The sequence below is a fragment of the Capra hircus genome, chromosome 11 (genome assembly GCF_001704415.2).
Source record: "Capra hircus breed San Clemente chromosome 11, ASM170441v1, whole genome shotgun sequence".
Classification (NCBI taxonomy): Eukaryota; Metazoa; Chordata; class Mammalia; order Artiodactyla; family Bovidae; genus Capra; species Capra hircus.
The window spans coordinates 32,939,474-32,952,339 of record NC_030818.1 but is presented as its reverse complement, the minus strand read 5'-3'; the positions used below and the strand labels follow the sequence as shown (position 1 = coordinate 32,952,339).

At 32.9% G+C, this 12,866-nt stretch overlaps 1 protein-coding gene across 13 annotated transcripts in view; it reads left to right on the top strand.

The window, feature by feature from the left end:
* Nucleotides 1-12,866, top strand: part of NRXN1 (neurexin 1) — a 1,209,846-nt gene that overhangs the window by 113,649 nt on the left and 1,083,331 nt on the right. For all 13 annotated transcript variants that reach the window (XM_018055223.1, XM_018055219.1, XM_018055217.1 and 10 more), the window contains exons 3-5: nt 4,664-4,681; nt 7,981-8,010; nt 8,772-8,783. In XM_018055223.1, coding sequence (XP_017910712.1) covers nt 4,664-4,681; nt 7,981-8,010; nt 8,772-8,783 — 60 coding nt within the window. The remainder of the gene's footprint in view (nt 1-4,663; nt 4,682-7,980; nt 8,011-8,771; nt 8,784-12,866) is intronic.

Sequence of the window (12,866 nt, the reverse complement as noted above, 5' to 3'; positions counted from 1 at the left end):
CTTATGAAAGTATAATCTCAATATATCTATTTATAAATATATTTATTAGAATAAATAGGTAGAAACTCATCTCACATTTCCCAAAGAAACAAGACTGTAAGGCAGGGTAATCTCAGACCATTTCACCAAGGACTCATTAATTCCACATCTTGAATCATTGTATTGTACCAAAAGTACTGAAAGTGCAGTCAGATGTTACCCATAATTTCTTAGGGAGAGTGGTTTTATAGTCCTAAATGTGATGCCAAGATCATCTCTGCTGCTTCAAGTTGGTTAGAGATATCCCTCTTTTTACTCCTGAACAGTGACAAGATCGGGAGGGAGACAGAGGGGAGAAAAAAAAAAAAGCTTCCCCAGGTGGCTTCTCTCATGCCCTAGGATCAGGATTCCAGGAGACTGAATGGGAGTTCCATTTAGGTGAATTTGAAACAAGTTGCTGAGCCCATCTGTTAAAAAGCATGTTTGAAACTAGCCGAATTCCTGCCCAGAATTTTCTTTCCTTAAGAATCCATAATGGACCTTTATGCTTCCTTTTCTGTTTATTCTTGCTCTTGATTCTGGCTGGCTTTTCTCATCCTCTAGGTGACTGCCGCACAGATCCACAGAACCAGTGATTTCCTCCATTTCCTGTCCTTGAAGCAGTCCTGCAGTACTGAGGTTTTCTAAAGGCTTTCACTGTTAACACCAAAAGAAAAATAAAACAAAGCTCCATCCTGTGCCACCATGGGAACCAGACTTTGCTATACAGGCATTTGGTTTTCCCAAACGAGGGATGAAATCTTGAAAAATACTCTGAGGGGCTAGAATGGTGAGGGTAGATACTAGCAAGTGCAGGGTATGTTAGAAAGTAGATGAAATTGTATTCTGAATTCCTGCTTCTGCTGGCTAGCACCGGCCTCCAGGTTTGCTATTATGTACCCTACCATGGAGGGCATGGGTCTGAGTGGGAACCTTTCTGCGGTAGTGGCAGTTTTGATAGAGGAAAGAAGGAGCCAGAAAAAATGTAGGGAGCCAGTCACAGGCAACTAGCAGAAAAGGAAGGAATCCCAAAAGGAGGAGAGCCTAAGTGATAGCAGGAGACTGCTTTGGGTCAGTTTTTAATGTAAAATATAGCATATAAGTTGACTACTGCTTGTGCATTTAGATGAAGCATTTCATATTGCTAAACAAACACTGATTATACGAAAGGCGTTATTTGTGATATTTTATCCCATACTTTGATTCATTCACTTGGCATGATTAAATTTCTGATTTGCTTTACTTTCAAACAAGGACATTTTTTTTAATGTATTCATTTTTCTTTTCCTAGTAGTATGCCATTAAGATTATGTGCAAAAACTGTAATAATAAAGTTTCCATCCTTGCCTTCTTATAAGCTGGTGCTCAGTCCCTTCAGTTGTGTTCAACTTTTTGTGACCCCATGGACAGTAGCCTGCCAGACTTTTCTGTCCATGGGATTCCCCAGGCAAGAATACTGGAGTGGGCTGTCATACCCACTCCAGGGGATCTTCCTGACTCAGGAATTGAACCTGCATCTCCAGCGTCTCCTGCATTGCAGGCAGATACTTTACCCACTGAGTCACCTGGGAAGCCTTCCTTATAAGCTGGCACCAGCAGTAAAGCATCTATGAAGATGCTCTTTGGAAGTAATTTTAAAGCTTACAATTTTGCATACAGTTTAAAAGTCTGCCTCTTCCCTCATGTCAGCATACAACCATTATTCATAATGTGACTGATATTCTATTACTTGATTTCTATATCTGTGAAGGAAATATGTCTTATCTGAAAGAAAAATAAAATTTAAGTTATATTGTTCATGATTTTATATTTAATATTTTCACAATCAAAAGAAAAATGAAAGACTATGATCTTTATATGTGGCATGGTAATCATAGTAAAGCTGATTACTAGAGACACAATAGGATTAGGTGAGCAGCATTGAGAAGCCATGGTTTTCTGCAAACCCAAGAGCTTTTCCCTAACTTGACAGTGTGTGCAGGTAAGGCTAGATGGAGTGCTTTCTGTCTTACATTAAAGAAAATATGCTGCTTTAGCTTTACATGGTAGCATGCCAGTTTTAGCATCTCTCTGTTGCTCCTCAAAATAGTATTTGGTTGCAAAGAGAAATCAAAAGTTGGTGTTATAAGAAAAACTTTTCTTTTCAAACTTGATATTGTTTGTTTAGTCCAAAAAACAAGTAGAAAAGAAAGAGAAAAGGATAAAAAAAATACATGGATAATGACTGTAAATGCTAGAGTTTTGACCATTTATATGTAGCTACTTCCAAACCAAAATAACCTAAAGATCATCTGTAGATTAACAGGTTCTATATCAACTAAAGCCAGCAAATGGATACCAAAGGGGTAAAATAGATTGAAACAAAGACAAGCTTTTTTTTTTTTTCCCAATCCTATAATTGAATCTGAAAATATATAGAAACTCAAGGAAAGTCTGTTCTAAGCCAATTTGTCCCTTCTTCTTTAAATAAGAGTTAATACATTACCTTTCCTTTCACTCTAGTACTTCTGTAAAAAAATCTGAGTCTTATGAGAAGACTGTTTTTGTGAACATGATCAAGTCAAGATTTGATTACACTTTGGGCATGACTTGGATTTGCATAACAGAAGTTCCTTTGGTTAAGCCTAGTTCTCTGTATTAGTAAGAACTTCTGACTAGACAGGATCAATGGTATTGCCTGTGGCCCTGTGCCTTAGTTAACAGGGAAAAGAGAATGTGCTTTCAGCTGACTGACTGACTGACCTTAATCTTGTCAGCACACCTTCCTTCCCTCATATCCGACGAAGCCCATGTGTAAAATTTTTGTCATGGCTGATTCTGTTTCATTGGTTTGTTTTCATTTTCCTTTCTCTATTAGACTTCCATGCAGCACTTTACCAAAACCCCTTTTGGGAACTGTCCTACTCATGACTGTATTTGCTTAGTAACTCTCCTCTAAATTCCCTGATTTTGTCGTTTTACTCCACATATTTAATAAACTTGTCGAAAAATGAGCATCTTAAATGGAAAATAGAATTTCAAAGGATATCATTATAAAACCAAAGTGTATCCTAAACATTAAAAGATCTATATCTTTATATGATTCTCAATATAAAGCAATAAAACAAAAACTTAATGTTTGTGACCATGTCATATCCAAGTTGCCTTTGAAAAGTAATACATTCTGATTCCTTATTTGGTAGATAGGAAACCTAAATCAAACAGCAAATGAGTGTCACATACCAATTATTTCAGTCATTAAAAAAAAAACTTTTTCTTTTAACATGAACTGTAGGAAACGAACTACTTTGTATAGGTGTAACTGTCTACATTTATCCATGTTCTATTATGCATTAAGGCCACGTCAATAAATGCAGCTGTGTTGATATTTCAGTTTCCACTTAATATATTTTTAACAAAATTGATGATTTTTAGTTCATTAGTAACTTTGACTATTAAGTAGCTGTTTGTTGAAACCTTTAAAATGGTGCATTTGCAGTTATTTTTTTTCTTTCAACTTAACAGCATTTACTATTATCTTACTTTTTATAAATACTTTTCATCATGTACCCTCTTTTAAAAGCACAGCTAATTAAATATAAGAATACGACAAGAAATGTCAACATAGATATGCTTATTGTTGAAAACTTTTTCGTAAGTACCAAAATATTGCTCTCACCCTAGTGCCATAAAACAGTTTTTCCTTCCATTTCTTACCTAGATCCCAAGCCCTGTGTCTCAAATAGTACTTGAATTGCCTTATAGATATTAATAGTTTTATATTGCATACACTCACATTGATTATGTGTAGTTAAGACGTGTAAAATCTGATTATATATGTTTGTCTATACACATATGGAAATATACTTAATATATGAAAAATTTAGGTATTATATAGATATATGGACAAACAAGGGAATTTCACCCAATATTATCAGTATATTAAGTACATTCATATTCACACCCTAAACAGATGTATAAAGTGAATAAATCATTGTAAGCTTTGTCTTATGAACAGCTATCAAATGAATTTCTCTTGTAATGATTATTTTTTCTACTTTATATTTTTGAAAACCGCAATAAACTATTGTCATTTGTGAAAAAGTATGAACACATTATAAACTAAATAAATTACAGATTTTAGGTACATAAATTTACGTTGTGTTTTTTAAGGAAATAAATTTATTAGAAATATTTCAAGACCATGATGTAAATAGATTACATATCTGATAGAATTGGGATATCTTTAAGTGAAATTTCATGACTACTTGTCATGAACTTTCTTTTGTCCAAGTAAGTCAAAATTAAAAGTAGAATCTTTTAGGACCGTTATAAAAAAGCTTTAGAAATAATTGCTAAGACAACTGTGGTAGCAGCATAGAAGAGTTATGTATGTTTTGCACAGGGCAATGAAAGACTTTTGAAAACTCCTTGCTCAGTACCCAGCAGTATTACTGAAATTTTGTCTCATATTCCTTAAATGCTGCCAGTGGGAGGGAACCTGCTTCCTGTGATTGTTTTTTTCCCCTTTGAATGGGAGCGATGGAGCACTTGCATGATGTGTTTGGTGCCTTGCATGAAAAAGACATGCAAAGGCAAGGTCTAGTCTGCATGCTGCTTAATGAATGTTTTTCCTTTTCTCTCCCTCCTTGTCATGTGCTTTCAGAAGACAACAATGTGGAAGGTGGGTGCTTTCTACTTTGTTTTCCAACTCTCATTTGCTTTTTATTTCTTAGTAATAGTAGAGTACATCTTGAATGTAGACGGTAAGTTGAACTTCTGAGTATTTGCTGATTTCTGGATTGTGTATCATTTTTCATATAGAACACACACTTTCAACTCCCTTCAGCCCCAAGTGTTATGAAACCTCTTCAACCTTAACTCCAGCCCTTGATGGACTTCAGCATCCCATATAAACCTTAGAATACTTATTTCAGTGTTCTCCATGGAAAAATGACACAATCTTGCTTCTTTTATTTTAAATGAAAAAATATATCTTTGTGGTTTCCGAACCCAGTGCATGATTCTCCTTTTTTTTTTCTTGATCAAAATGATTTCTTTTGTAAATTTTGAGTATTATTATATCATCTCTAGCCCATTGGTTTAGTTTCAAATGATTTGATTTTTTAAAAAACACAAAATAAAGTATAAAAGGCATAAATTTAGATTAAAAATAAGCCATTGGTTCATGGAAATAAAAGCATTCAGCATTCCAGCATGATTACTGGTAAGTATATTTGTAATATTCTATGTCTGTTAAATAGAATTATGGTATTTGTTCAAGGTTTTCTAAAATTATCAAGAGCTTTTGAGAAAGCTATACATTTTTCCTGTTGAATTCAACAAACTAAAACATGTTTCAACATCTTTTTTTAAATTGAAAAAAAAATGGTAAAATATAGTTGATTTTCTATGTTGTGTTAGTTTCATATTTCAACATCCTTACCTTTAAGGAACTTAAATGCATTAGTGCATGTGCTTTAAAATGAATATGTAAAGGATAAAAACATGAAAAGAACTAGGAAGTGCAAAGAATTGTGAAAGGGAAATTGATGTTATATCACCTTACATAATCATAGCATTAGCAGTTCAGATTCTCTAGAAAGAGTCCCCATCTAATGTAACAGATTAAAATTACTAAAATTTGATGTCTCAAAGAACGATTCATGCTAATACAAAATTGATCAGTAGCAGATATCAGCATATTATTTGTGATTATTTCGTGGATTCTTTCAATTGCTTACTTGCCGAACATTTGTTTCATAATTTAAGTAAAACAAATTAAAAGTTTAAAAGAAATCACCAGTGAAAAATTTTCCAGGTATTGCTTCTGTAAATGGCATCTTTTTTTCTACAGTATAATTTAAATAGCGTGTGAGTGTGCACTTGGTAAAGATATTACCCTTACAGGTCTGACTGACATTGTTCAAAATCATTCTCATTTATAATTGTGCATGTTATTTGAATTCAAAAGGTTGTTTTTTTTTTTTAAGTATCTTTTTGGCTTTTTTTGTATTTCTTTAATCATCCTGTAAAAAGGTCTATGTTTTTGTTCTTTTCTCTTTAAATCCAGTTGCATTCAAAGGGGCTTTAAAATCAGCTTAATGAGCATGTATGACTCTCTCCTTACACATCTCATGAAAAAAATTGACAATATTTTCAGAGTATAGGCTCATAAACTATTGTAATAAAGTTCATTCAATCATTGGAGAAGGAAATGGCAACCCACTCCACTACTCTTTCCTGGAAAATTCCATGGATGGAGGAGCCTGGTAGGCTCCAGTCCATGGGATTGCAAAGAGTTTGACACAACTGAGCAACTTCACTTTATTCAATCATAATTTTTAATGTCTATGTTTATAACTCCACTTTGACCATATAGTCTAACTGCCTTGGAGGTAGGGAGTATAACACAAACAATGCAAATGTTATTGATATTTAAAAATTTCTATTCTTACTAAGGTAGTATTAAAAGCCGTCAGAGGAATGTAAAAATTACATCTTGCACAGAATTATTTCCCTGATTTATTTTACAAAAAAGTTATGAACTATTGTTAGGAAATGTATAATAATTTTTAAATGAAATTAAATGAAAAATTGTATAACCTGGGCAGAAAAGCTGCAATTCTTAAGCATATAAAGTATCATGAGTCACCAATGAATCATAAACTTTTTAAACTGATTGTGATTTTTGTTTTGTTTAAAAATCACTTAGAAAATATAAAAGAAACTAGATTACAGAAACATTGAACTACTGTACTAAATAATTTTTATATCATAATTATATGATGATTTGTAATTGTGTCTGCCCCACAGTAATGTGTAAATACCCCTTAAAATTTTAAGGCCATAATATAGGTTATTTCAATACTGATTCAAGTAATATACAATGCTGTTTAGCTCAAAGCCTCAAATATATTTGAACAGTGGGAAATGAAATATACATTTTATTAAATTTGTATGTATGCTTTATTTCTCTAGCATTTTCCCATATTCTTGAAATATATAGGAATTGAAATGTAACTTAATCTCTAAATTTAGAATAAAGAACTAGGAATTAATGCTGAAAAGTAAAACATATATTTATACATAGTGAAATAATTTTTAAAAGAAAATTACTAGTATTCTTCAGAAAACGGGTAGTCTTCAATCTAAAATTGTCAAGGAAGAATTAAAAATAATTTAAATAAACAAAAGGAATTCCATATTCTTTTAGAAAACTATCTTGATGAAATTATATCTTAAATATACTCATGTTAACTCATACTTTAATATTGAAGTAATGTTTAAGTAAAATGTTAAATAATTTTGTTTTCCATGGAAAATTACTTAAGCCTGTTTAAAGGTCATCCATTGTTTCTTAAAAAAATTCTAACTTTACAACTGCATGTCTGATGATCTCTTTTGTATTTGAACAAGCTTATTCAGTTCCTAACTGTGTCAGACAAGGGGCCATTTCTGCATTATCATTTCAGTGTGACTCAAGATGTGTTTTTCTGTTTTTCATTTAATTATGAAACGTCTCATTTTTTATGAGAGGAAAAAGATCAGACCCAGCCCATGTTTCAGGTATTCCCTTGGGTTTTTTTTTTTTTTCCCTAAATATAATTTCATCACCAAAGAAGGCAAACCCTGTGGGGGCAGTGTTCAAAACAGCCTTATCAGAGGGCATGCAGGGCAGATGCAATATTTAAGGGATTGGTTGGATTTTAAGTCATGCTCTTATGCTGTTGAATGCTCCAACTGATACATGGAAGCAATACGCAGTGCAGTACATGCAAGTGTTTCAATTGCAGTTCTGTAAGTCTTTGCCCCAAAGCATTCCAACCAGGAGTTGAAAGAATGCTTTTGATTTGCCTCTGTGATACAGACACGTCTCATAGGAAACAAGATGTCTGTCACTGAACATTTTTGTCACTGTGACAACCCTGCCTTCCCATGCTCCCTTGTTTATTGCTGACTGTGCTCTTGTTTCCCTTCAAGGTCTGGCGCACCTGATGATGGGCGACCAAGGTATGGGCTCTGTTCCTTTTCCACTCTGCTTTCAGTGTTTTCTTGTTCTCTAGCCGCTTTCAAACCATTGCTGCAAAGGATGGGCAAATGCTTGCAAGTTATCTGGCTGCAAATAAAATGCATAAATTTGTTCACATTTTTTCATGTGTTTTTCTCCCCTTTATTTGTTGGTTTGGTATTGGTTTGCTCCTTTGACTTTTATTTTCCTTCATTCTTGCACTATATCTGCAAATAAATGAGACATAAGAACTTGTAATTGAGAATTTCCATACGTTTATCAGCATATGCAGTTAAAGGTAGTTATAGTAAAGAAAATCAGAGAGCCATTAATATATGAAAGAAGATACTTGGTTTAATGTACTGCACCAAAAAGAGTCCATTTTTCACCCATGCATGGCAGTTTGGGAACATATGCAGACATCTTTGGCTTCTGGCTTCTTGAATGCTGAGTATAGTGTTCTACAAAATCAATACTTTTTCTACCTACAGGCATTGTGTATCTCCTTTTGTGCAGTCTTTTAAAGTGAGCATGGGCTTTCTAATTTCCTTGCACGTATTGCCTTAAAAAAAGGCAGATTTCTCAACATGTATTGATTATATCTCCATTTGTTTTCAAACCCTTATTTATACCTTCTTGTATATTTAATTTGCAAAGAGTAGTACATTTACATATATTCATAATTCTTATTGTTGTTTCTCTCCTCTTTATTCTCTTTGTATGGAAACCCTTTCTTCATGGAACCATTTCATCAAATCCATAGGTAAAAGTAAAGGTATTACATTATTTTATTTCTTCTTAATATCATCCATATGAATAATAGTGTGTCTAAGTTATGCAAATATATTTAGACCTTTTGGCATTAGTAATGGGCACTGGGAGGTAGATGTGAGTGGTAATGAATATTTTATGAATTTAAGGTAAGAAAAATCCATCAAAATGTTTCCCTCTGTTTTTCTTGCTCTTTAGAGTGTTTTTCTTTTTTTTTAATGTCAGCAGCTTATATAATTAGCATATTTAAAGATTAGTTACAGGTTTCAGTGTCAGTTTTTGCAGTATCATTTAATGGTAGTTAAATAATGAGTGTAGCCACCAGAAACATATCATCCTCAAATATTTAATTCTGGAGTACACCTGCACCAGCTATTCTGCCTAAGAATGTAAGTCAAAGCATGTGCAGCGTTGAAATGGTACTGCTGCAGGCTCATCAGGCTGTGGTCTTCTAGATGTTATATAAACATGTTGACTCCATGGTAGCTCTAAAAGGTAGTGTCATAAGAGAGATAAAGGCTCAAGACAAGCCTGCTCTTTCTTTTGTGGATACTAACTTTGTTTTAAGAACATTGTCAACTAGGTATACATTTCTGCATCCCTTGGTAAGTCAGGCATGTGTATTCTTTGTCAGTATTGGTGCCAAATTTAAAAGCATGCTTAGTTTGCCATTTAGAACCATCCACGTTGTGTTTAATGTTTTCATTAAAAGAAAATAGATGATATGCAGCTGTGGTAAATATAAATATGTCTCATAGCCTTTAACCATTTTTAACTGTATATGAATGAATGTGCCCTTGGTATCTAGTTTTGTTTTATTTTGGCTGTTTTAAACACAAGCATGTGTTTCTTTGAGTTCTCTGAATCTCTCTTTTGCTCTGAACCTTAATCAGGTGAATTGGTACCAAAGTACACAGTTCTCTCCCTTTACATTAGTGTCATCCAGCAGGGAAGCTTTTCTGTTTAAAAAAAAAAAAAAGCCCTGAATATGAGTGTAGAAATAAGTAAGAGAGGATATCAAAGTTTTAAATGTGTAACATAGACCTTTAGAAACAAATGTTGTCTGAGTATTTTGAGCCAATAAAAAGAGAACATATGTTATTGCAGTTTGTATTTTGGTCAGCCATTTCGAATGATATAACTTAACCTTATTTTACACTTTCAGAAACCATGAAAATGACAACATATAGCAGTTCTTTTAGAAATTTTATGTACCATTTGGAATACTTTTAAAATTCTTTTTTTTTTTTTTTTTTGAGGCCAAACTACTGTTACTTCCATTTCTGAAGTGAACATTTTCCCCCAAGTTCCATAGTATAGGAATCAGGCTGACATAGAGGGAAATGTATTTGTATTTTATTTTACTAGCTGAGTGAAGTAAATGTATATGTGTTTGTATATGTGCATGCATATATTTGTATGAATGCATGTGTATACATAACTTTCTAAATATACATACACATATATATCAACTACATTGTGAAAAAGTAACTCTTAAAAATAATACTCTAATTATATAACCATTTAACTCTACATATGGAATAATTCATTTTTATGCTTACCTGATTTTCATTTTGGTATAATTAATGTTAAGTGTCACTTAACTTTATTCAGTTGTATTATGTCAGTCATAAAAGTTTTCTATTGACATGTGTGTCAAAAATATTTTTGCTTTACCAGTTTTCATCAAATTTTATTTCTCAATCAGCACAAAACTATACAGGACAGGAATTTGGTATTTACATTATTTTTCTGTTAATAGGGCTAGGACACTTCTTGGTGTTAAATGGGAAATGAAGACTTTGAGATGGACTTGGGTATTTTGTAAAACAGTGATCACCTTTACATGTTGGTTAAGCTATATATATATATATGCATATGCATATATATATAATGAGAAACATGATTTGTAAGTCTGCATTAGTTGCAAATTAGTTCAACAAATCTGCATTCTAGAACAAAAAATCCAGTCTTGACTGTGATGAATCATAAATGAGTGTCAATAAAATAGGGAATGAAAACATGGAAAGAAATGGAAGTGCAGGGAGAGTGGTAAATAGTATGATTAGTGATGGGCATTCAGAAAACATAAAGATAATATGAATCAGGGTCTCCTTTAGGAGGCTATCCTTGCCTTGTACCACCTGTTGGAGGAGTCAAAAATGTCTAGAAACTTTACAGTGTAGCCTTTTGTATCAGGTTAAATCCTAGTTGTGCATAAAACGTGTTAAATCTACCTAATCTTAAATAACATAATGCATGGAAAATTCATGCTTGTCAAATCTTCCCATCAAATTTTAATCCTGAAACATTTTTTGGACCCACCATTTCTCTTTCGGAGTAGTGAATTCAGGTGCTCTGGAATAATCATTTGGGAATTAAAATCTTCCTTTATTGAATCCAGAAGCAAAACTAAGTTCAAGAATATTATTGCTATCATTTTGATATATTTTATATGGATTCTGAGGTATTTTCTGAACTTTTAAATGTCCAGTGACAGACAATTGTATTACATTTTGTACATTTTTAAAAGGAACATTTCTTCTGATAACCTCCTTCATCCTCCTCCTCAGGCTTCTCTCCAGAGGTAAGCACTGGTATCACTTTGTGATATATCCTTACACAGTTGATATGGATCCTTCCAAACTCCGTAATTATTTCTTCAGGGTTTGAAAACTGCAGAATTCCTTATCATATTGTATGACAAAAGCAGATAAGTCAGCTGGAGACGTGTTAGGGCTCGTTGCTTTGCTGGCAGAATCAAAATGAAAGAAATAAAAACTTTTTCACTCTTTTTGTAGACCATTTTGACTCATATTTTGATTTGGTCATTCTGTTTCACATTTTAGAGTTGATTATTTTTATTTGTTTTCATGTTTTCTAAATGATTACAGTTAGGAATAATGTTTATTTTCTTTGGGATAACTAAGAGAGATAATATTCAGGGCCAACCAAACTCCTATTGGTTGTGGTTAGACAGATTCAAGCAGTCTTTGTGACACTGTGTTTGCTTTCTTTCTAGGTTTGAAATTTGCCACAGTATTGTTAGGAATATTGACAATATTAACTTTATTTTCCACTCCTTTTGAGAATCTAGATTTATCTATTTGTCTGGGAAGGCAGTTTTTTGCTTGTTTTCTTCTATGTGTATTTAAACTGGTCACTTCATTCTAACAATTGATTATATTTTACTCTAATACTTGAGAAAAATGAATGACCATTTAAATAGGAAAATGTCAAAGAAAGTTACACTGCAAATCCAGCCATCATTGATTGGTTAAATAGCTGAGAAGCATAGGTTAATAATTGTCCATTAAATGATGATCAAAAGCCTATATTTTCCATCATAACAATTATTATAACTGTATATATTTATGTGAATGATTATATATTTAATGTCAACTTTTCCTAGTAGAATGTAAGCTCCATGAGGGCAGGAAGCTTGACTTTCTTTTTGACCATTGTATTTCCAGAATGTCTTTCTTACTGTATCTTGAACTTGGCATTCTCATGATTTAAGTATGTGTGTTTTGGGGGTGTATTGGAAAAGGTAGATATAGAGGAGGACATAGAGGCTTTGTGGTGGACATAGTAGAGGGTGGAAAAGTAAAAGGAAACTTGTAAAAGTAACTAGAAAGAATTGTAGCAATAGATTATATTGAATGCTGTCTGTCTCTACACTTCGTTTCCGATCATATGCTTTTTCAAAGCTACAGTATTTCTTTCTAATAAAATATCATTCTGGTATCACTTTAATATGTCTTAACCTATGAACAGCAATGATCCTGTAAGGAAGTAAAAGGTCTCTGTATTTTTGTGTTTGTAGGTTTTCAAAAATTTTAATGTGATTCACTGTCACAGTGGCAAATAATAAAACCGTATTTTCTAACTTTCACTATTCGTGTGATAGCAACACAGGACATTTCCTGAAATTCACATATAATGTTAAACTAACTTATGTGGTTTCCATGAGTTCTGAGTTCTTTTTTTTTAACCTGTATCAATTGTGATGTACCATAAGACTTGTGTTTAAATTGGGTTTCAATTGGGTTAGCATTGCAAGCTTTCAAACAAGCCAGAATTTGTC